The sequence below is a fragment of the Camelus bactrianus genome, chromosome 11, assembly GCF_048773025.1.
Source record: "Camelus bactrianus isolate YW-2024 breed Bactrian camel chromosome 11, ASM4877302v1, whole genome shotgun sequence".
NCBI classification, from domain to species: domain Eukaryota; kingdom Metazoa; phylum Chordata; class Mammalia; order Artiodactyla; family Camelidae; genus Camelus; species Camelus bactrianus.
This window is the reverse complement of record NC_133549.1, coordinates 41,803,606-41,828,920: the sequence shown is the minus strand read 5'-3', so window position 1 is coordinate 41,828,920 and position 25,315 is coordinate 41,803,606. Positions and strand designations below refer to the sequence as shown.

General features: G+C 38.5%; 1 protein-coding gene and 2 non-coding genes across 8 annotated transcripts in view; 1 reads left to right on the top strand and 2 right to left on the bottom strand.

Annotated features, from left to right (window-relative positions):
* The window catches only part of CWF19L1 (CWF19 like cell cycle control factor 1), a 28,061-nt gene continuing 2,746 nt past the window's right edge, over window positions 1-25,315 (bottom strand). Inside the window, exons 2-15 of one of the 6 annotated variants that reach the window (XR_012510176.1) lie at window positions 25,104-25,188; window positions 24,178-24,256; window positions 23,557-23,658; window positions 21,898-22,112; window positions 19,636-19,754; window positions 15,884-15,968; window positions 14,184-14,324; window positions 13,164-13,278; window positions 12,318-12,397; window positions 4,231-4,440; window positions 3,291-3,410; window positions 2,743-2,840; window positions 715-851; window positions 301-435 (exon numbers count right to left, since the gene is read on the bottom strand). Coding sequence is in view for 5 of the 6 variants with exons in the window: in XM_010971052.3 (XP_010969354.2) it covers window positions 291-435; window positions 2,743-2,840; window positions 3,291-3,410; window positions 4,231-4,440; window positions 12,318-12,397; window positions 13,164-13,278; window positions 14,184-14,324; window positions 15,884-15,968; window positions 19,636-19,754; window positions 21,898-22,112; window positions 23,557-23,658; window positions 24,178-24,256; window positions 25,104-25,188 (1,594 nt within the window). In the remaining variant the exon portion in view is untranslated. The other 5 variants (XM_010971052.3, XM_074373766.1, XM_010971053.3 and 2 more) reach the window with 5 other exon arrangements.
* LOC123613172 (small nucleolar RNA SNORA12) lies at window positions 3,605-3,752 on the bottom strand. The gene has a single exon (XR_006720520.1). It is a non-coding gene; the product is annotated as a small nucleolar RNA SNORA12 (small nucleolar RNA).
* TRNAA-UGC (transfer RNA alanine (anticodon UGC)) lies at window positions 11,474-11,546 on the top strand. The gene has a single exon. It is a non-coding gene; the product is annotated as a tRNA-Ala (tRNA).

Sequence of the window (25,315 nt, the reverse complement as noted above, 5' to 3'; positions counted from 1 at the left end):
TGAAAAAGCAAGCATTTGGATTTTATTTGATAGTTTAAATGTTTTTGAAAATGTTCATAAACACAAGCGGTACTTGGAGCTGGATGACAGACATGCTTTTAACATAAGATCTTCATCCTAGAATGAGACTTTTTCAAAAAATATTCAATCTTAGGCCTCTTGCTGCAGGCAGGTTCCATGGGAATACACAAAAAAGAGGCAGGGTAACAGTCCCCACGGGAGACTGCAATTTCTTAAAAAACAGGCTGCTATTACTTCCTGTGAAGTTCATATAGTGCTTTTCCCTTTGCTTAGTCATCCAGAGTGAAGTCAAAGGGCTCAAAGTCTTTCCGGAAGCGGTGAGCCAGGGTCTCCTCCTCTTCCTTGCTGCTCTGACACTGCCTCCAGTCAGACTTGTCAGGAATATTAAGAATGGCTTCACTGGCCAGAACCTCCCTGCAGAAAGAACACAAAGAAGTCAAAACAAACAGTGTCAGCCCCAAACCCCCTCCTTCCATTATTCCCCTCCAGCCAGAGAGCTCTCCTCAGCATCACCCAAAGAAGGTATGCAAATTCCTCTGACTTTGCTCATACCATTTTCTCTGCCCTGAATGCCATCTCTGCCATTCTATCAAAATCACACCTGTTTTAAGTGACCAGCTCAGGTCTTACTCTTCTCTAACCCCTCAAGTCCCATTTACTTCTCAGAACAGCTTGGAACTACATTGTTGGTACCTAGAGAAGCAACATGACACAGTAGAAAGTGGTCAGGCCTTGGTATCAGAAAGATCAGACACTGGATTCCATTCCTAGCTTTGCCACGTGCTATGACTTGAACAGATTACTTCGTCTCTGTGTTTTGATTTCCTCACCTATGAAATGCAAAATAAGGGTTTTCTGATATATGGAGGTAACACAAAGCACCAAACTAGCTGTGATTACACCCTGCCTTAAACTCTTGTTTTGTCATCTCACTTAGGCCAGGAGTTTGCTGAGGGCATGGTCAAAAGTCAGGCACCTGGTATCAACTCACTTTGACTTTCTGCCTCTCCTCCTAGCACACTTGGGCCTACAGAGGCACAACAGCACAGGCTCCATGGCAACAAACAACCACACACACAAGCTACCTCCTAAATGCCACCGCTTTCCATTTTACTTATTTTGATAGATTAGAAATAACTCTATTTGTACACATATATATTGTTCACTTTCCACTTTGAAGCTACAGTAAACAGGTCGAAAACAAATTACATGAAACTTCTAAAAGTCAAAGGACCTAAGCTCAAGTTCTAGTTCCCTGGGCAGACTGTGAGCCTACCTCTTCACCTGTAAAATGAAGATAGAACCAACCCTCTCATATAGCAGGAAAAAAAGATGTTTTCTCAAATATTCTGTTAACTATGAAATGCTATGTAACTACAAGTCACTATTTTGAAAAATACTCAATGTTGAAAATATAATCAACTATCAAGAGCACAAAATCCTTTAAAGAATCTCTCTTGTGTGAGCTTATGTGCCTGTGCATGTCTGCAGTCATGTGTCCATGTCATCAGTGTCCACAACTGTGCCTGTAGCTGAAACAGCAACACAAAGATAATGTCAGATGTCTGAAGCTCCTGACACACTTGTTCTCATTTATTAATTATCTTTTTGAAAATGTAGACTACATTTTCTGGACATATCCAATAGTGGCAATCTCTTGGGGGCTTTCCAAATTGGTCCGAAAGGGTTCAAAGTTGACTCCAAGCTCAGTTCTAACTAGGGGGAAAAAACTGCTGCAAATCACAGACACCAGCATCAGATAATCTATTCTGCATATTTTCAGCTCCCCTCCATACTCTTTCTCTTCTTGTCAGCAAATTCCTGCCTTCAGTCTTTGCCTAATTTATACCACTCCCTGTACGGTTTTGCATCATGTTCTGCATGATATGAGGAGCAGAAATTTCTGAAGCCTCATCCAGACTTCTAGGACACTACAGAGTAATGAGGTTAAGACCTCACATTTTGGGGTCCAGCAGGTCAGGTCATTGTGTGACCATGGACAAGCTCCTTAACCACTCTAGAGCCATGCTGTCCACTATAGAAGCCACTAGCCAGACACAGGTATTTAAATTTAATCCTATCTAATTGCAATTAAGTTAAAAATTGATATCCTCAGCCACATTAGCCACATTTCAAGTGCTCACTAGTCATTACTGATATAGCTATGATTACTGTTTGGACAGTGTAGATTCACAGAACATGCCCATCATTGTGGAAAGTTCTATTGGGCACTGCTCCAGAGCCTCATTCTCCACACTGGTAAATTGGGCTGACAGTACCTACCCTACAGAGTTGGTAAGATTAAATGAAGCAATGCATGGAAAGTTCTTGGCACTGTGTCTAGCACAGAGCATACGTTTATTAATGGTAGCATATTCCTCCCTTAGGCTAGAATGCTCACATGCCAACGCTTACCCTCTAAATCTATCTTTCAGGCTCCACTTCAGCCCTGTCATGACGCCTTCCACCAAGCAGAAATGAGCTTTCCCTTCTCTGAATGTCTAAAGTACATCATTCCTCAAAACTTTCTTATGGTATTTTCTACATTCTGCATTACATTATTGTCACATACATAAATACCTGACTTGCCCTAAGACTCCTGGTTCCTTGGGGCAAGGATTGTTTCTTGTTCGGCTTTTTATTCAATTGGCCATGCAGCCCACTACTTGGTTCAGAGTAGGTCTAGCGAAAACACATTTAAAATAAGAAAAATATACAAACCTTCCAAACTGCAAAGGGAAATTCTTTTTAATTCTATGGAAAAGTTTCTCTCCTGTGTCTAGTTCAACATAAAAATATGCTGCTCCTGGCTGTGCAATCTAAAGTAAACAGAGTAGTATGAGGACATGCAATTTGTGCTTTAAAAATCGAAAATCCTAGCTCATCTCTTAAAAGCTTTAATCTGGCAAGGAATTCAATTTAGAAGTATAAGAAAAAGGATTTGAGCAGATACGGATCCCAAGACACTAAATGGAACAAGAGTATAAAAGGCCAAAATGGCAGCTATTATAAAGATCCCCCCAGTGGCACCCACCTTTCTAAGTTCCTGTCTCAGGAAATTTCTAACTTCTTGTTCTTCCCAGGAAAGCACTGAGGCATTGTTATAATGCCATCTTTGTCTGCAGTCTAATCAACACCCTGTGCTCTAGTACCCGGCTGTCACCTGCCTATTTAACATTTTTTGAATGCCTTGATAGTACCTCAGGCTCAACATGTCAGAAATCAGGTCTTTACTTCTCTCTGAATACCACCTTCCCCTCCTGTTTTACCTGCTTGATGTCAGAGTGCTCTGGGATTTCCAACAGCTCTATCTGTTGCTCCTGTGCCTGAGTAATGAAGGCATCTTTAATGTCATCAGTAGTGCAGCGGCTGAGTGGTACAGGAACGACCTTGGGGGGTTGCAGGGGGATAGGAGAAATTCTTTGAGCAGGTCCCAGAGAGGTAATGCTTTCTGCACAGTCCCTGAGAAGTAGCAAATCCATCACAGGGGTGGGGAAACACCCCTCAGCCAAGATTTCTCCTCAGGCCAGACAGGTCTACATCAGCCTGCCTGTAAGGACTTAAACTTATGAGATTGCCTGCCACATGTGGGAGCCTATCTGTGATACGGGAAAGGCTAGGAAGAGATCTCTCTGTCATCAAGCCTTTGCCAGCTCCTATATGATATATGTGGCAGAGTCAGGCCCATCTGAAAACTTAACAAATGTGCCAGAAAGAAAACTACCACAACTACAAATTATCCATAACAATCTGAATTTCTGAGCTGTGAGCCCTTTGCAGGCTCTGAGACTATTTCCTACCTCTGAGCTGTCATTCATGCTGGGCTGCACACAAAACACCCACTCTCTTCCAAGCTCTACCTATCAAGGCCCAAATCTTTCTTGGAACTTTCCTCAACTACCCACTCCCTTTCTCATAAGGCACTTACTGTCTGTGCTGTTTGCTTGTATTGACCGTTCACTTCCCTGTGAAATCTCTGGAGTTATCACCAGAGACTCTTTAACCTTTTAAATGAACATTATATATTAATATAAAGATTCATGTTAAATATTTAAATACTAAATTAAATATTTAAATACTTAATCTTATATTAGAATCAGGTATTTAAGCATTAATTAAAAATAAGAATTAAATTAACATTTCTTAAATATTTATCAATATCCAGGTCCCCATACAGCCCTTCCAAGTTCCTAGGCAGAGACCACCTACCTGTAGCTGGAGGTGATGGCTCTTAAAATTTCTCTCAAATAGAACACAGCATTTCCCTCGACTCTTAAAGAACCGCCTCAGTGTAGCCTTATACTTCTCCACCTCTTCCACCACCTCTGCTGAAAGCTCCACCACTGACTGGTAGTGTCCAATGGGCAGGATGAGGACATGATCATCAGATAAGCCTCCTTTGGCCAGGGCAAGGTAGCACTGAAGAGGAAGCACACAGAAGCGAGACGTCAATACCACACGTGTGATTCTCCAGAGAGAAAAGCCTTTACAAATAGTGAGCCCGAGGGTGTGGAAAAAAGTAGTCAAGAGGCTATCAGTAGAAATTCTCCACTTGTAAAATCTGATTTTAGAGGTAATAACACCAATTTTCTCAAGTACCTGCTGAAGAACAAGATTAGATACAACAAATTTCTCTGCAAGTATCCAATAAGCTGGGAACAAATGAACAGCATATAGATAGGCTTTTGGCAACAAACACACCAGAGCTGAAGGAGGTGGAAATAAACAGTTCATTTTCCCCTTCCAGGCTCCAAACTTGAAAACAAATTTTTTCAGTTACTGTCACCTTCAGCCACATAAAGACATCATTTCTGACTTCAAAATGACCACCTTCCCTTCAGTGGCATCTAATCCCACCCCTAACTACAACCCCTGGGCTCACGAAAAAGGCTAAGATGATGTGATTAGCATCCAATGTCCCTACAGCCTTAAGTTGCTGACTAACCTCTACAAAATGAAAGCACATATAATCTAATGGGGTGGGAGGAAGAAGGAGAAACCTCAAACTCAGGTATACCAAAGAAAACTATGCTTCCCTACAATGGATGTCGGCAGCTAAATAGCAGCTAAAAATATTTCTGCCAAAACCTAAACGTGCAAGACTGCTCTACTACTCGGACTTTCTTTGAAGGAAGACACTGAGTGAGTAGAGAAAGGGCCAGTGAATATTGATGCAGGCAAATGAAGGTACTAGAGCTTTAGAAAAAAAAATCCAAATGATAGCTTTAGAGTGGTGGGTTTGAAGTCAAGGCTGAAGGAAAGAGTCATTTATTTTTCATGCACACTGAGAAAGTTCAATAGAGTTACAGGATAGGTATCAGAAACTAAAGCATGATCATCTATGATCTACTTGGCAGAAGACTGAACACATGTAGCTGTGTTCAGAGTTAATTTCCCAAAAGACAAAAGTTTATCAAAACCTCATAAGCACTAAAATATTTTTAAAATTTTTAAAATAACCATTTTTCACTGTGTTTGTTTTAAAAAGTTACTCTAGAAGCCTGAGTTTTCTAGCCTTTCCTTTATGTCAGGGAGGTTACCACCATAGTTTTTATATTGTGATGTGCATCGAGGCTACTGAAGAAGGTTCCTGGTCTAGACTAAGTAGCACCCCTGGAGGCAGGACTTTTCAGTTCTTGCCCAGTCTCCTCCCTCCCTTTCAAACTCTCGCCTTCTAATCTGTTTTGTACTTGGGTTACCTCCAATTATATCTCAAATGTATAAATAGGACCTCAATGAATGTTTCTCCCCCAGTAAAATGCATGGATTTTGCAGTAGTTAGTCTGATCTCTTAGCAGTCCACCCATCCTTTTACCAATTTGTAGCCATGGGCCATCAGCACAGTTCCACGTATATCCCTTGAGGAAGGCAGGGCAAAGACTGAGAAAACCAGGGGAAGGAAGTAGTGAAAGGAGATCAAGAGGAATAGTTACAAGAAGGGACACCAAACCCTTTGCCAGACACCCACAGGTCACCAGAGGTTCCCAAAAGGTTTCTATCAACAAAGAACAGCACAGGTAAATGTAAACGTGATTACTAGGCAGACTAGACTAAAATCCTCATGTGACCTCCTATTTGGGCTACCAAGCTAGGCCACAATTAACACCAGAAATGCATTTTGTCTCTCTAGCTTCAAGCTGAGATGAGAAGCAAACACATTTCCTTTATTATCCCCCAGGCTCAGACCCTGAGTCAGATACCCTGGGCAACAGAAGGGTGAACTGCAAGAAAAGGCCATTTCTCCCAGTGGCCCAGAGCAGCACAGAGCCAAGTCACCTAATCCAAATCTCTTTCCCCTGCACTGTGAACCTATTGAAGCTTTCCAAACAGAAGGCAGTCTGAAGTCTGTCTTACCATACAAATTGTGTGGGAAAGAACGATGGAATAAACTAACCCAAGGAGGAAAACAAGGTCCAAGAGAGATAATCCAAAAAGGGCATCCCTGTAAAAGCAAGAACTTTTCAAGTTTGCTTCTCACTTAAGGCTTCATCCACAGGCTTCCTGGCCCAACTGTGTTGCAGGCCTTGACCCCATAAGTCCTCCCTCTAAAGAAAGGAGTGTGCCAATGACCAAGACACACAAATTAAGACTGGGACTCCTCTGTCAGAAACAACAATGGCAGGAGAAGGATATGACTTAAGAGTGTAAGATGACACTGAGGCTCTGGTCAGTCTATAGGAGGCCTCAGGAAAGGGCCCTCAGTCAGGATTGTCAGGATAAGTTAAAGAAAAGGCCATCCCCAGAAACCAAAATTAGAACAAATCAATGAAAACCAGATGAAAGTATCTGTCTGCAGAAGCATCACATGCTAAGAAATGTTTGTAAATATTTCCCTCAGGAACCTTGGGAAAAAGCCGATCTAGTCATGGGTGACTAAGGTGCAAATGTACTGTGAAAATTAAGCTTTCTTCATTCTAAGTGAATGAAAAAGGATACTTGTCAATATGGGTCCCAGAGAAATGAGGGTCAAAGCCTAGTAAATATTACTTAATACCTAATCAAGCCCTGCCCAAGGAAAAGTATCTGAGGAAATCTGAAGCCAGATGACTTTACTGTGAGACACACATAGTTCATCAGTTTTTCACAGCCTGAGTAAAATCACCCTCTAGATCATCCAGTTCTCATAGTCTGATTCAGTGCTTACTGGGCAACTTTATAATTATCATCTTGGGTTCCCAGATACCCATACCAGGAATGTGGATGTAGGTATTCCTGTCATTAGAAAGTTATATCCTCTACTACTAGGCAAAACAGAATCTATTACTCTAGTCTTTTATATAATTAGTTACTATGAATCAGTCCCAACCTTACATAATTGCTATAGATAAAAATTAACAAATGCAAAGTTCTAAACCTGAAGATATAAGAATACCAACATTTTTAACCCAATATGAATATATAGGCAACAAAGGATCCCTTTTTCGGGACAAAGAAAATCCCTGTTTTAAATAGTAATTAATAAAAGCAACTCATCACTCCCAAGTAGTATGGACTAAAAATACAGAAAGTTCAAGGATTATATAAGAGTAGCACCCCAGGAGATCCACACCTATTCGTCAGAGAGGAGGCAAGGAGGGACCAAGCTTTTGAAACTGGCTCTATTAAACTACAGGAGAACTGCTATAATCAAAAAAGACAGACAATAACAAATGTTGGCAAGGATGTAGAAAAACAGGAACCCTCATACATTGCTGGTGGGAAAACAAGACAATACAGCCATTTTGGAAAATAGCTTGGCAGTTTCTTAAAAAAAATGAAACACAAATCTACAAGCAATTCCACTTCTTAGGTGTCCAGCCAAAAAGAAATGAAAACATATGTTCAAGAAGGAGCCAGAGCTCACCTCCTCTCACAAACACACTCACAAAATCACAACTAACTGCAGAACAATCATCAGTAAAAGACTGGAACCTACTGGAAATGATCTTCCATAACTAAAGACATAAAGAAGAAATCACAACAAGACAGGTAGGAGGGACAGAGTCGCAATATAATCAAATTCCATACACCCCAGGGGGCAACCCACAAATTGGAGAAAAACTGTATTGCAGAGATTCCCCCACAGAAGTGAGAGTTCTAAGCCCCACATTAGGCTCCCTAACCCGGGGGTCCGGCACCAGGAAGAGGAGCCCCCAGAGTATATGGCTTTGAAGGCCAGCAGAGCTTAACTGTATGAGCTCCATGGGACTCGGGGAAATAGGGACTTCACTACTAAATGATGCACACAAAATCTTATGCTCACCAGGACCAAGGGCAAAAGCCATAATTTCATGGGACCCTGGCCAGGCCTACTTACTGGTCTTGGAGGGTCTCCTGGGAAGGCACAGGGTGGCTGTGGCTCACTCTCAGGACACAGACATGTTGGCAGACATTTCGGGAGTATTCATCTGCATGAACTCTCCTTCCTGGAGGCTGACATCTTGCCTGGGTCATTAGTACCAAGACCTGGCCCCACCCAACATCCTGGTAGGCTCCAGGGCTGGGACACCTCAGGCCAAACAACTAACTGGGTGGGGATACATCCCCTCCCATCAGCAGACTGCCTGAAGACTTCCTGAGCCCACAGCCAACTCAAGACACACTCCCAAACAAGGCCTTGCTTACCAGAGGGCCAAGACCCAGCTCCACCCACCAGTGGACAGACACCAGCCCCTCCCACCAGGAAGCCGGCACAAGCCTCTAGACCAGCCTCACCTACCATTAGGCAGACACCAGAAGCAAGAAAACTATGATCCTGCAGCCTGCAGAATGAGTCTGCAAACATAGGTCAGACCCTACCATTGGGACCAGCTAGCCTCTGGCCCTTGGGTGACAAGAGGGGAGTGCATTGCTAGGACCCATAGGACGTATCCTACAGAGGGCCATTTATCCAAGGTCAAGAAACTTAACTAACCTACCACGTACATAAAAATACAAATAGAAATTTAGACAAAATGAGGAGGCAGAGGAATATGTTCCAGACAAAGGAACAACATAAAATCATAAGAGGCTACTACAAGCAATGATAGGCCAATAAAATGGACAACCTAGAAGAAATAGACAAATTCTTAGAAAGGTACAATCTCCCAAGACTGAACCAGGAAGAAACAGAAAATATGAACAGACTAATTACCAGTACTGAAATTGAATCAGTAATTTAAAAATTCCCAACAAATAGAAGTCCAGGACCAGATGGCTTCACAGGAGAATTCTACCAAATATTTAGAGAAGAGCTATTGCCTATCTTTCAGAAACTATTCTAAAAAATTGCAGAGAAGTAACACTTCCAAACTCATTCTATGGGGCCATCATCACCCTGATACCAAAACCAGAAAAAGATATCACAAAAAGAGAAAATTACAGTCCAGTATAATTGATGAACATAGGTGCAAAAACCCTCAACAAAATACTAATTAGCAAATCAACTCCAACAATACATTAAAAGGATCATATGCCAGGATCAAGTGGGAACATACCTCAACATAATAAAGGCCACATATGACAAACCCACAGCTCACATCCTACTCAAAGGTGGAAAGCTGAAAGCATTTCCTCTAAGATCAGGAACAAGATAAGGATGACGACTCTCACCACTTTTATTCAACATAGTTTTAGAAATCCTAGCCACAGCAATCAGAGAAGAAAAAGAAACCAAAGGAATCCAAATTGGAAAAGAAGTAAAACCATGACTGCATGACATGATACTATACATAGAAAACCCTAAAGACACCACCAAAAAACTACTAGAGCTCATCAATGAATTTGGTAAAGTTACAGGATATAAAATTAAATACAGAAATCTGCTGCATTTCTATATATTAACAATAAAATATTAGAAAAGAAATTAAGGAAACAATCCATTTACTATCACATCAAAAAGAATAAAACACCTAAGAATAAAACTACCTAAGGAGGCAAGACTTTATTTGGAAAACTGTAAGATGCTGATGACAAAGCTGGAAGATGACTAAGATATACCATGTTCTTGGACTGGAAGAATCAATACTGTTAAAATTATAATACTACTCAAGGCAATATACAGATTCAATGCAATCCCTATCAAATTACCAATGGCATTGTTTTTCACAGAATGGAACAAAAAATTTTTAATTTGTATGGAAACACAATAGATCTGAATAGCCAAAACAATCTTGAGAAAGAATAACAGAACTGGAGGAATCACACTCCCAGACTTCAGACTATACTACAAAGCTACGATAATTAAAACAGTATGGTACTGGCACGAAAAGAGACACATAGATCAACAGAACAGGATAGAAAGCCGAGAAGTAAACCCACACACTTAAGGCCAATTAATCTACAACAAAGGAGGCAAATATATACAGTGAAGAAAAGACAGTCTCTTCAATAAGTGGTACTGGGAAAACTGAACAGCTACATGTAAAAGAATGAAATTAGAACATTCTCTAACACCATATACAAAAATAAACTCAAAATGAATTAAAGTCTTACATTAAATGGATTAAATATAAGACAGCATACTCTATAACTCCTAAGGAAAAACATAGGTAGAACACTCTTTGACATTATTTTCTTTGGATCTGTATCCTAGAGTAATGAAAAGCAAAAATGAAAAAATTACATTTTTAATTAAATTGAAAGCTTTTACAGAGCAAAGGAAATCATAAACAAGACGCAAAGACAAAGTATGGAATGGGAGAAAATAATTGCAAACAATGCAACTGACAAAGGATTAATTTCCAAAGTATACAAACAGCTCATACAGCTTAGTATCAAAAAACCAAACAACCCAATCAAAAAATGAGCAGAAGACCTAAAGAGACATTTTTCCAAAGAAGGCATACTAATAGGCACCTTACACCAGTCACAACAGCCATCATTAAAAAGTCTGCAAATAATAAAAGATGGAGAGGGTGTGGAGAAAAAGGAACCCAACTACACTGTTAGTGGGAATGAAATTTGGTGCAGCCACTATGGAGGACAGTATGGAGGTTCCTTAAAAAAACTAAAAATAGTTACCATATGATTCAGCAATCCCCCTCCTGGGCATATATCTTGAGAAAACTCTAATTCGAAAAGATACATGCACCCTAATGTTCATAGCAGCACTGTTTGCAATAGCCAAGACATGGAAGCAACCTAAATGTCCACCTACAGATGAATGGATAAAGAAGATATGGTATACATATATAATGGAATATTACTTAGTGATTAAAAAAAATGCCATTTGCAGCAACATGGATGGACCCAGAGATTATCATAGTAAGTGACATAAGTTAGACAGAAAAAGACAAATATCAAATGGTATCATTTATATGTGGAAACTAAAAAACAAACAAACAAACAAACAAAAAAACACTTATTTACAAAGCAGAAATAGACTTACAGACATAGAAAACAAATGGTTACCAAAGAGGACAGGGGGTGGGGAGGGATAAATTAGGAGTTTCAGATTAAGATATATACACTATTACATATAAAATAGATAGGGGGAGGGTATTGCTCAGTGGTAGAGTGCATGCCTTGCATGCAGGAGGTCCTGGGTTCAATCCCCAGTTTCTCCACTGAAAAAAATAAATAAACCTAACCGCCTCCACCAAAAATAAGCTTTAAAAAAAAAGCTTTAAAAAAGGACCTACTGTATAGCACAGGGAAGTATATCCAATATCTTGCAATAACCTGTAATGGAAAAGAAGCTGAAATAGAATATATATGTATGTGTCTGTGTCTGTGTCTCTGTGTGTGTGTATAACTAAATCACTTTGTGTATATCTCAAACTAACACATCATAAATCAACTACACTTCAATTTAAAAAAACATGTTCACACAGAGACATTTTGCAAATGTTCACTAATAGCTGTAAAGCGGAAACAATTCAAATGTCCATCAACTGAATAAATAGACAAAATGTAGTCTATCCATACAATGGAATACTCCTTGATGAGAAGAAGGAACAGAAAACTAACACATACTACATGACTGGGCCTCAAGAATATTATGCTAAGGAAAAGAAGCCAGAGACAAAGACCACACATTATATGATTCCATTTATCTGAAATGTCCAGACAGAAATGGAGACAGAAAGCAGACTAATGGTTGCCCAGGGCTTACGGTGGGAATGGGGACTAACTGTAACTGGGCATGAGGAATCTTACTGGAGGGATGAACATGTTCTAAAACTGTATTATATGATAGTTGTACAATCGGTAAGCTTACTAAAAATCACTGAATTGTACACTTAAAGTAGGCTAATTTTATGATTTATGTAAACTGACTCAATAAAGTTAATAGAAAACATCTCCTTCTCTGTAAAAGGTCCATGGAAGTAACTCACATGTGTCCCAATGTTGACCACCAAATGCTTTTCCACTTCAGGGCTGGCAAGGCAAAACCAGCAGGGTCCTGGAGGCTGAGCTTCATGTGGAAGAAAGACAAATGTTAAGCCCTCCAGCATATAACTACCCTATAAACTCAGCCCTGTCTGATCTCTATCCTGCAAAGACTGGTACAGATACAGCACTGCACGACAGGCTGGGTCTACTTGATCCCTGCCCCCATCAGTATTAGCAATAAAACTAAACCTCTATTAAGAGTTCCAAATTTGTAACCAATCCATAGGTAGGTGATCCACAAGTGATAACCACATATTGACTACAACAGCATGTAACTGGCAACCAGCTGCAATTAAAGAACATTCAACTGGGTGTCTGGAGCCCCAGTTCTAGTTCCACTATGCCACTAGCTAGCAACATGACCCTGGGAGTCAGTTTACCCTCCCAAAGTCAGCTTCTTCATCTTTGAAACAAGAGGGTGGAGAAAGAGGATCTCAATGAAACAGCCATAAATCTTGTCTACTAGTTTGATTATTCTATTATTTTACGCACCTACATTGGTTTTGTAGGCTTCTAATCTCATGTTTGACAGACACGAAGGAAAGAAGCTTTTTCCATAGTTCTTACAGAAATAGCCTTAGCCTCAAAGTCAGGCCATATCTGAATTTAATTTAATTTAATTTATTTATTTTAAAAATTCTATTCTATTCTATTTACTATTGGTCTAATGACTGAATATACAATCTTCTTCTGCCAGAAGAGGCTTTCTTAGCAATGCTGCTTCCCAAACAAGACCCAAAATAATAGTTATTGTTCAGGTAAGAGACCTCTGGAATGGAGGTACTTACGAGGTTTGCGAGGCTGCTTTGGGTGAGGAGAAGATTTGCTCTCTCTGCCTGAAGATGAACGCTTCCTTCCTTGCTTTTCATTTAAATCAAAGAAATATTGACAGGCCGATTCCTCCTGGAATGGCCAAAGGTAGAAGAGTAAATGTTATTAAACTAACTGTTACACCGTCCACATACAAGGGAACATTCTTGCCATGCATGTCATGTCTATCTTTCCTCCTGGCCCTTGCTGCGTATTCTAGAGAAGAAAAGTATCTTCCCAATCCTGATGCCTGGACTCTCAGTCATACTTCTCAACACTTGTCCAAGCTACCACCAAATTCACCCCTTTGGAAAAGCAAATTAAAATGCAAGTTATGCAGCAATTCTTGTCTAAAACAGAACAGTATGAAGCCACCCAAATTCCTTTTCCTTTCTCTCTCAGTATGGCTGTAATGCAGTCTTACAATTTCACAGGTCAAATAACTCTTAACTGAAGTTTAATTAAAAAGATAAGAAGACTGCTCATAAAGAAAAACAGTCTGAGAAAGAAGACCATACATACTAGTAAGGGAACTTGATGGTCTTTCTTTAGTGAGGGAAAAAAAATGAATTTCAGAAAAGTCTACTATTAAAAAATTTCTTCAGAGTGAATCTCATTTACCTATTAGCACTCATTATAAAATAGCAAATTACACTGCTACCAAGCAGTTAGATACCTGCCTAAAAAGTTAATAGAGCTAACTTTAGACAAGGAAAGACTTCACATGTGTAGCCCTAACATATGAACCAAGTTTAGGCAAAGAAAGACTTAAAATATGAAACTGTTAACCCCAAATTACCATTTAAAAAAAAACAAACACTGAACTTTCTTGAAACCTACCAAGGCTTTCTAACCACCGCCATGATTTTCCAAAGAGAGCAAAAAAAGATTTAGATTCTGGGGATGAAATTTGTCTTATGAACTAAAATATAACCAGGAAAAGGATGCTACAATGGGCAATCCTGCCCAGAAAATGCCACCTCTCAATCAGAACATACCTCAGGAGCAGGAATTTGCTTTCCTACGGATGCTTCCTTTCCAGATTTTCTGTAAGGGTTTTCAGTGACGTCTGGAGGCTGTTTCACCAGTTCTGCTGCATCCATTAGTTTCATAGGAATGATACTGAATGCATAAAGATACTTTGGAGAAAAAAAAAACATAAAATTAAGGGAAACACTATTTATGCAAATACGATCAACCTATTTTATTGTGAAAATTTCACATAAAGCTTCAAAAACTGAGCAAGATTAAAAGAGCAGCAACCAACACATCTGTGGTTTACAATATCCACAGCAATGCCATTTTAGTGATCTCTGAAGGCTGACGAAGTAACAAGCAACTAATCTAAGCCCCAGCCCTCACACAAAACAATTATCACTGCAAGGCCCAGAAGGACTTGCTCCATAACCCTTCAAGACAAACTACTTCTGTTTCCGAGTCCTTTATCTTTGTGTACTTTGTCAATAACGACTGCACTGCCATTCTTTTTTTCTTACGAAAACTAAATTGGACAACCTAGTGTTTATCTCTGATTTTATACAATTTCTCCAATATATGCTGATAAATTTTCTTCGGGACTAGTCACAAAAAAGTAAATATTCCCATAAATATCTAGAATCTTGGATTCATGGCACAAATACTGAAAACTTGACATGAGATATAAATAGATGCTTAACCTCACTACCAGGGAAATGCAACTAATTAACAATGGTATATGATCTTTGTCTATCAGGATAACAAAAACTGTAATAAAAATTTGACACTACCCAACAAGAATGTGGATAGAAAACAAACTCATACACTGCTGGTTAAGTATAAACTGGAACAAAAATTTTGAAATGAATTTAATAACACTAGCCAAATTTTAAAATGTGCACTCTTCAAGAATGCATTGCTTAGGGCTGAGGCTAACATATCCCTGAGAGTAAAGCAAGAGACTAAAAATACTATGAGTGATACTCAGTCCTGAAAGGGCAGTTAAGAAAATTACAAACTCAACTTGCTAAGAACGCACTGGGCTCAAAAGCTTAAGATATTATGGAAAAAACAAAATATGAATTTGCTTATCTTTTGTATGTACATTGTTTATGACATATTATAGTGGGATAATCTTCAAATTACTAATTTTCCCACTTGACTGATTGTTCTGATCTTAGCTATCCCAATCCACAATATCCTGCTTTTGGCCCATGCTACAGATTAGAAATGCTCTCAGAGAAGTGAGGAAAACTACATACTTTTCTGGTATATTCTCTTTTCATTCTCCTGCACTGTTTTTCAGTACAAAGATAGATTCCAGGTATCACTAAGATTTCCCAGCGCCAAGGAGGGCTTAGGTAAATCCTTGGGAGGATTTTATTCTTTCTGCTAAATGAAGTTGCTAAAAGAAGCAAAGCAAGAATACCATCAAACTCATGAAAAATACCTATAGAGGCAACCACATAGATGTGAGAAGAAAGGAATATCATTCTTTTGAAATTCTGCCTTTATTCCATTGGGCCAATTTGCCCATACCCTTCTCTAAAATAGCCTACAAAGGGCCCACGGAAACCTGACCTTTCATTCCTGCATCATTACAGAGAGTAAAGTCACTGAAGTGCTGGGACATAAGAGAGTATCTGAATGCTAAACTGGGCAAGAGGAACATTTATCAGGCAGACAATGAATATTAACCAACCACCAAAAACTCAAAATTTACCTTTTTCTTTTCTGGATTTCCAACATTTGCCAGAGCTATGAATCTGGTGGCATGCTGTGCATTTTCCTGCAGAACGATGTGGTTTCTACAATATATTTGAGAGATAATAGGTTACCAACAAACACTGCTTTTGATCTGCAGTTATGAAATATGTGGACTCCGTGAGGCTATGAAAAGAGCACAGGTCCCAAGTCCATCACCACCAGTAACAATTTCAGATGTTGCCTGTCCATCTACTAGGATAATCATCCCTACTTCCCAGTGCTTGTTAGGAAAAATTGAGATCACATATCTGAAAAGCACACACACACACACACACACACACACACACACACACACACACAAAAACCAACAACCAACTTTTGGCTTTAAAAGAGTTGGAAAATTGGCAAAATAATTGCTGGAGCTAGATGATAGGTTCAGGAGGGTCCATCATACTATTCTCTCTTCTTTTGTGTAATCAAAGGCTATAATAATGAAAACCAAAAAGAAGTGAGTTTTAAGTGCAAAAAACATGCTTCAAATAGTAATATATAGTATAATTTCATTTTTCTAGGAAAAATATAAAAATACATGAGTGTCTACGTTTTTTTTTTAAAAAAAAAATGAGAACTGCATATACCAAAATACTTTTTTGAGCTTTTCTGTTTTACAAGCATTCTACATTAAGCAACTATTATTTATAATTAAAAGAAAAAAAATAATGGTGTTATATATATTTCTTATATTTAGTGAGTTGACTTAATACAGATATCAATCCTTAGAGTTCTTTACTTTCCTTCTGCTATAGAAATTTCCTGAATCTGTCACAAAATACAATTTTATCTTTAAAAAAGCTAGTATAAAACCATTTTAAATAAATACACAAATACATGTTTTATATTCACAGTATTGAAAGCAAATAAACCAAAATACAGTCTGCCTGCTACAACCTGTTTTTTTAAAGATAGTAAGAACATTCACTGTTGACAAATGGGACTGATGTCAGTATATGGTGAAAGTCATGCTCCTTCGTATGCAACTTTCCCCAACTTTTAAAGATGACTGAAACAAGCTTACTTACAATTAAAAGTTTTAACAATATATGAAGACATTAAGGAAAAATAGCTACATACCCTGAGAGTAGTGACCAGTGCAGCAGCCTCAAAAACTGCTAACAGTATCCACTGTTAAACTATCTGAGAGTGGTAGCAAAATAATGCACACACATCACCCATTACCTGAAAGATGTCCAGGTCCTAATTCCCATAACCTGTGAATGTTGGCTTACAAGGCAGAGGGTAACAAAGGTGACAGATGGGATTAATCAGTTGCAAATCAACTGACCTTAAGATAGATGATCCTGGATTACCTGGGTAGACCCAACATAATCACAAGGGTCCTTAAAAGTGAAAGAGGGAAGCAAAAGAGAGTCAGAGGGGAAAGTGACTGTAGAAGGTGAGAGTAGTAAGAAGGATGCAACCAGAGCTGGTGGTTTTAAGACAGAGCAAGGGGCCATAAGCCAAAGAAGACAGGTGGCCTCTAGAAGCTGAAAAAGGCAAGGAAACAGTTACTCCTAGAGCCCCCAGAAAGGAACACAACCTGGCCAACACTTTGTAGCCCAAAGAGACCTGTGTCAAATTTCTGACTTACAGAACTGTAAGATAATAAATTTGTATTGTTTTAGCTACAAACTTTGTGGTAATTTGTTATAGTAGCAATGGAAACTAAACCAGCAAGGAAACTGCAAGTACAGATAAAGAAGTTGTGAAGATGTTTCCCTCACTTATTTTAAAATAAAAATGTCTGATGACGAATGCTACCACTGAAGGGTATTTTTAATATTATAAATTGCTTTTCAAAGTTGGAAGCATAAGACTCACAATGCAGGATGCAAAGCAGGGCCTGACAGAAATTTTAAGTGCAAATGCTGATGTAGATTTAACTATGCTAGTATTTTTATTATGGTAGTTATGACAATTTTTGTTACAGCTCTGGTTTAAAAGTTGTACAGGGTTTTTTGCTGCTTTTTAAAGAGCTTTATTAAGATCTAATTCAAACACCGTATAATTCAACAGTTTTGGGTATATTCATATATATTAAACCACCACCACAATCTAATTTTAGAACATTTTCATCACCTAAAAAAAGAAACTCTTTATTAGCCGTCACTCCCCATTTCCCTCCAACTAGCCCCTGGCAAACACTAGTCTATTTCCTATCTCTATGAATTTGCCTATTCTAGACACTATAGATAAATGGAATCATATATGTGGTATTTTGTGTCTGGCTTCTTTTATTTAGAATAATGTTTTTACAGTTCACGCATATTGTAGCTTATCATCAGTACTCCATTCCTTTTTTTTTTTTTAAACTGAGTAACTTTCCATAGCACAGATATACCACTCATTATTTATCCGTTCATGAAGTGATGGACATTTGGGTTGTTTTCACTTTTTGGTTTTTACAAATAATGCTGTTTGAGCATTTGTGTACAAGTTTTGTGTGAACCTATGTTTACATTTCACTTGCAACAGGAGTGGAATTTCTGAGTCATATGGTAAGGAAATACCAAGTATTTTGCAAAGGAGCTGCACCATTTTTTATTCTTACCAGCAGTGTATGAAGGTTCCAATTCCTCCACATCCTCACCAACACTTATTATTTGCCTTTTTGATTATAGTCATCCTAGTAGGGTGAGAAGTGGGATCTCATTGTGGTTTTGATTTGGATTACCCTAATGGCTAACGATGTGAGCATCTTTTCATGTGCCTAATGGCCACTGGTTTATGTTCTCTGAGAAATGTATATTTGGATCCTTAAAAATAGAACAGGGTTTAGGGGGGAGGGTATAGCTTAGTGGTAGAGTGCACGCTTAGCATGCACAAGATCCTGGGTTCAACCACAAGTACCTACATTAAAAATAATAAAGAAAGAAAGAAACAAACAAAACCTAATTACCAGCCCCACCCCACCCCCAAAAAACAGGTTGTGAGTGGCTTGTCCTGTAAGCTTTCTGCTTTTAGTGCACGGTTTTAAAGAAGAAGTTTTTCTGGAATGCATATACGGAGATATGAAAAAAAAAATCTGTAGTACCTATAGTTATATCTTAGGCTGTGGAGTACAGGGAAAGGGTAAGTTATATTCTTTTTGCTCACCCCTATGTTTTGAACTTTTAGCAACATATATATGGCTTTTGTGTTTAAAAAAAGTTTTCAAAAATTATTTTAGGGATTATCCATGCCCCTTACAATGAAGATAACTCAGAGTTAACTTAGCTGTATAACTTGTAAAACACTAGTTTTATTTTCTCTGCAATACATCCTTTAAAAACCCCACCTCCAAACTAAACTGAAAAAAAAGAGAGAGAGAGAGAGGGAGGGAAAAAATTGATACAAGTTCTTGATTTCCAAATTGAAATACTTCTAAGGTGATCATACTGAATTTAAGATTATAAAGAGTACTGTTTAACCTGATCAAAACAGGACTTACTGTACTACATCAAACTATGGTGATGAAACCACATTGTCAACTGAGACCTTCAAAACTTCAAGGAGCTCTACTATATCGTCCAATCCCTTGCATTTCAAAATAGGAAACTAAACTCAGAGAAGTGGAATGATTTGAGAGTTGACTTGTTTCATGCCTGAGTAACTAAAAGGAACCAAGCTGTTATAAGGCTGAAATGAACATGAGAAATTTACACAGAAAATCCAAGGCAAAATCTTCAAAAAACCAAAAAAAAAAAAAAGAAGAAAAGAAATTCTACTCACCGATATGGAAGTCTCTCATAATAGGTCTTTTCCAAAGCAGCAAAATGATATCTTGGTTTCAAGCCTGTGGCAAGACTGGAGATCAAAGCAGAGCCAGATTTTTTGGTATCTACTTCTCCCTAGAAAATAGAAACACAGTCACCATAATCGACTGATGATTTATCAATAAATACAGAGAAATAAGGCACTCTGAAATGTCTTCGGAATTTACTTGTGGCTACAAATGTGGGCAGTAGGATTTACATCATGAATTCCATTCTTATGGCAATCAGAAAACTCTCGAACACATGAGGGGAACTGGGCTATTATGAATGCAGAAATAGGAACAACTGTTGGAAGCCAGGTTAAAAGGGAAGGTAACTCCTCCATATTAACACCTAAAACAAGGTTTATCAAAATCTTTTTTTGGAAACTAAGTGCTGTCTCTCTGGAGCTCACAGATTGCTTCTGTAATTTGCTTAAGTTCCGACAATACAGAAAATCAAAATTAGTCGTTGCAGAAAATCAAAATTAAAAGCTAGCTTCAGGGCCCCTAGTAGCCATTGAATATATGGCATGGAATATTCAAAGACTTCATCATGTAAAGCACACAAGCCTTTATTTTGCTTCTGTCAAGGAAGGCATGGTTTCTGAAAGGGCACAATCACACCCTTGTTACAATGTTTGTAACATAAAATTTGTCAAAGCTAGGCTTGTTCCCAGTACATCCCTAGCTTCCACTAACAACAAATTGTGTGATCTCTTATCCATATTATTTATGAACTTCATTCTAAGAGAAGATATTAGCTGCAAGTAAAGAAATTACCAAAATTAATTTTCCGCTAAATAAATCAAGAACTTCCTTTCATTTTATGCTTGCTTCCTTCAGGTTTCTACTAAAGGGCAAGGAATTAGCCTTGAGGTTAGCTGAAGTATTTTAGAGACTGGTAAACTATACTGTTTTCTCTTCTATGTATATGTTGCATGACTACTTATAAACTTTCATCAAAATCAACTTTAAACTGAGGGGGAGGGTATAGATCAGTGGTAGAGCATATGCTTAGCATGCATGAGATCCTGCATTCAATCCCCAGTACCAAAAAAAAAAAACCAGTACTGCCATAAATAAATAAATAAATAAATAAATAAATAAACAAACAAACAAACAAACAAACAAACCTAATTACTCTCCTCCAAAAATAATTTTTTAATCAACTTTAAACAAAAACTGTAAACTTTTTTAGCACCCCCAAAATGAAGCAGCCTCATTCTTTTCATTCTTCCTTACAGAATATCCCACGTGTTTCTCCTCTCCATCATCACTGTAGTAGTTCTTCTCTGGATCTTCCCTAGCTGTGCTGTATCCTCTCTATGCTATGCTTGTATTCTAGTGGAAGAATAACCACGGGTTTGTGGAAGGGGAAGAGAGCATTGTCCCTTCTCCTTTCAATATCCTGATAATGCCTGGTATTTTGTTGGCCTTTCTGGTCATGGACACACTGTGTTAAAGTTGGCAGAAAGTGGTCTGTCTACTAGGCCCTTTTCTGGATCATCACTGGTAACTTTGCATCTATGAATTGGTATTTGTCCTAAACATTTTCCTTCACTGAAGGTCAGTCAGTTGATACTTTCTGCCCCCACATACAACCTTTCAAGCTCTTCCTTAAGCTTATTTCCACCCATGAAGCTCCCCATAATAGTTGTCACTCACCAATCTGGCATACATCCTCTTCCAGATTGCTTATAAAAATATTCAGATCAAATGCAATGGCTAGCTCTGATACATTCCAACACTAACGCTTTCCCATTACAGAAGTACCAAGTTTTCAATTTAGTTTCCCATCTTTAGATTACTATCCTCAATCTCATAATGATTCCATGTTTTAAAATATTTTGATAGCCAAAAAGATATAATCTGGAATGGGAGAGAGGAAATAATACTGCAGAGTTGCTACTAGCTGTAAATTTTTTCACTGAAAGCTGGTGACCCCTCAAAACATGTGAAGAAGCAGCTTGAGAAAGGGTAGTTGAAATGGACAATATAATTTAAAAAAACATTCATTTATAATTAAGACTTCACAATCTCATCTGTGAATCATGCTTTCATAAGATCAACTTTTACTTTGGTCAGCTGATATAGCTTTAAGTATTCTGAAAAAATTCACAAAAGATTTCCACTGAAAGGAACTAAGAGCTGAAATACTCATACAAAAAGCAAAAAAAGCTCAAATTAAGCCAGCGCAATTTGCTTTTAGAAATTCCAACCAAACAAACACTACTCACAGAAGAATTCCCAAAGTTCCCCACATACTTGGGCCATGGGGATGTGAGCAAGATATCAACACCCTTAAACTGGGATGTTGAACACAGCATTGTTCTCAGGGAAGACACATCCTTGGGACTAAAACTGTAACCTGGGACCAGCTCATTTAAGGACTCCATCCCGCTGAGGTACACAATCTGCAGCCCCGAGCTTCCAGTGAAGATACCCTTACGACCTGTGTTCAAAGAAAAATGGACACGTTTTAGTCAAACTGCAGAATGAAATGTCACTCTGGTGATGAATCTCTTGCCCCATGCCATGACTCTCCTACCTCTCTGCCTTTCCTAAACTCTCCTACAGCCACACTTCTGGCTGCTAGGTCTCTATGCTGGATGAAATACAACAGTACTTCTGTTCTGTAAGCAACAGCAGCCCTTATGTGGAGCCCACATAAGGGAGCCTGGAGCCCACAGGCTTGTCTGACCATCCCAGGTGACTTACAGATGAAAAACTTGGGAAGCACTGATTAATAAAAAGGACTTCTGCTTTCTAGAGACTCTATATGGACTAAAAGAAATCTAGACACCTGGACACAGAAAGAGGCAATGATAAGAAAAAATAATTGCAGTTCTGAGTAAGCTGTAGTCTAGAATAGATGTACTCTTCATGAAGGCAGACGCTTCCAAAAAAAGGAAAACATTTGGAAAAAGCAACTGTTTGGGAAAAATTAAGACACTGTCATCTTCTAAATTTATTCCTGACTTGTGCCCTTGATTCCGTTCCTCTGTTGCCTCCAAGACCCTGCTTCATCAATTTTCACCTCCCTTTCATCTACTGAGTATCTTCTTCCCAAATGGCTCTTTCCACATACTCATAAAGGAACATACATATTAACAAAAAATAATAAAGTAATAAAGGAACACACATACTAATAAAGAACTATAAAAGGAGCATTTACAGCAAAGGAAATGTAGAGGCTTTCTAGAGAAATGAGACACCAAGAGAGAGGAAATGTGAAAAGAAGTTGAGCCATTTTAGGAAAAAAATGAGCTGAATGATCCAAGAAGCAGTAGCAGTGAGGGGAGGCGGGCAAGTGGAGAACAAAAGCAAAATTTGACGATGCTTTTTAAAACAGCCAGACATTGAAAGAACTACTAGAAGAGTTTCAGGGGGTAGTGGATGGAACAACTTTAACCTGGAATTGAAGAGTGGACCTAGAACCAGAAATAGGGCAAAAGGAGTGAAAAACCCAAGGATCAACACGAAAAACTTGAGTTTCCAAAACCTTAGTGAAACCTAGAGCTATAGCAAATTAGGAGTCTACAAATAAGCTGTATATATTGAGCAATGTAACATGGTGAGACCACACGCATGGAATTTTTTTTTAACACAATTTATACCTTAGGTACTCCAAACACTGTAGTCAAGTAGTTTACTCCTCTTGTTGGCTGGAAGAGTGTATACTGGTTTGTGGAATAACAAGGAGATTAGGAAGAGGCAGGAGACAACAGAGGAAAAAATGCCATAGTCTTAAGGGTATAAACGTAAACGTCAGACAAGACCCCACTGACCCCCATTCTCTCAGGCAGTAGTGGCAAAAGAATCCAGCCACAAATTCCTGGGAGACTAATTCCTGGGAAACATTATGCCCATTACAAACACAAGAAGTATCAACTTACCCAGATAAGTAATATTTTCAGCTAATTCACAGCCATCAACATCTTGGAAATATTTTACTGTTTCCTGGTTATTGGCACCCAGCACGTATGTCTGAATAGGAGCTAGTGAGAGAAACAGACATCACACCAAATAGTTAACAGATCTGCTTTGGAACCGGAGAACTGCTTGCCCATAGGAAAAACACAGCAAAAGTAGAGTGTGCAATCCTGTGTGTGGAACATGCTCACCACTTAGAATATCCTACATCCAACCTTGTGGTCTGACTATTAAATGGTACCACAAGACTGATGAAGTAACATCTTAGAGTGGATAGTCAATATATAACTATGGAAACACAGACTCAAATTGCTTAATAAAAAACACCAAAACTGGAAGAAGGACAGGACACATATGATTGCATTTATTCAATTCTTTCCTACTTAGAAGAGAATTCTTTCTCTGGAACTACATCCAACCAAATTCAAAATGTGAACATTTAGATGCATAGGCATTCTTCCCAGGTCAATGCAGAGATCAAAGGCAAGCTCTTAAGTCACTAACACTTGTGAAAACCAACCTGGCAAGAACTACCTAGCCTTGAAATTTTGTTAAAAATCATATGCTAAAAATAAGTTTTGTACCTTTCTTGATGCCAGTTTTATACTCCTCCCATTCAGCATCTGGAGTGGTGCCAAAGAAATTTCCTACACACAACAGCAGCTAAAATGAGCGTTTTAAACAGATATGAGATTTTTATTATCAAATAATACATAACTAACTGATAGTAACATTATTCAGCTAATTACCCTTCTTAATGGTCTCAAACCAGGTTTTTTCCTTAATCAATTTACAGAATTTCTATACATAATTCTTTCACAGTGATTGTAGTGGTTACTCTGACTCTATATAAACTACTAAATCTTGGCTCACTGGCTGTCAAATTCAAGTTGGGGAAGGGGATGAGAGGACTGGGGAAAAAATGGAGAAATCCGACCTTCAAGAATCCCTCTGTGAAATACAAAACTTTAAATATTAGATACCCTGAGAGAAACAGGGTATAAAGGACACATTTCCTACCTGCTGCTGCCTTTATTCAACATTTAACCCAATGAACAAATTATCCTCATATCTAGAATACTCTTCTGTACTACAGGAATTTACAGTCTAGTTGGCAATCTGTAACAATTACATAAGGTTCTTTAGTTTGTGAAGCATTTGCACATATGCTATCTGACTTAATCTATACCATATACCTATGAAATAGATCTGTGCTTCCCAAACCCAGTGGTCAGAATCACGGAAGTTTTGCTAGTTTGTTCTCAGCTTTGTGTATGGTAATAAAGTAACATGATTCCAATTCAAAAAGTATTCAAAGGTCTACAGTAAACAGGTCTCCCTTCCCATACCACTCTGCAGCTACTAAGTTCCCATGCACACAAAAGGAACGCAATCTAACAAACAAGGAGAGTGTGTGTTCAATTGAGAAATGTATAAAGGAGGCCACACATTATTTTAGTGTGTCTGACTACAACAGTCCAAATAAATGCAGTAAAAGGAAACATCTTACATCAAAGTTTCCACTTTTCTTCTGAATTGCTCGAACTCTATTGAATAAAACATCAAATTTCCCTTCAACATCTCCACATGCCAAGCTGCAAATAAGAGATAAATGTTAAGGCAATTCAGGACACCCAAATAGGCCTGCCAGATATGACACATACTAGTCTTCCTGGATCAGGTAGGCATGTGACCCACTCTCTCTGAGATTACCTGAGAGGT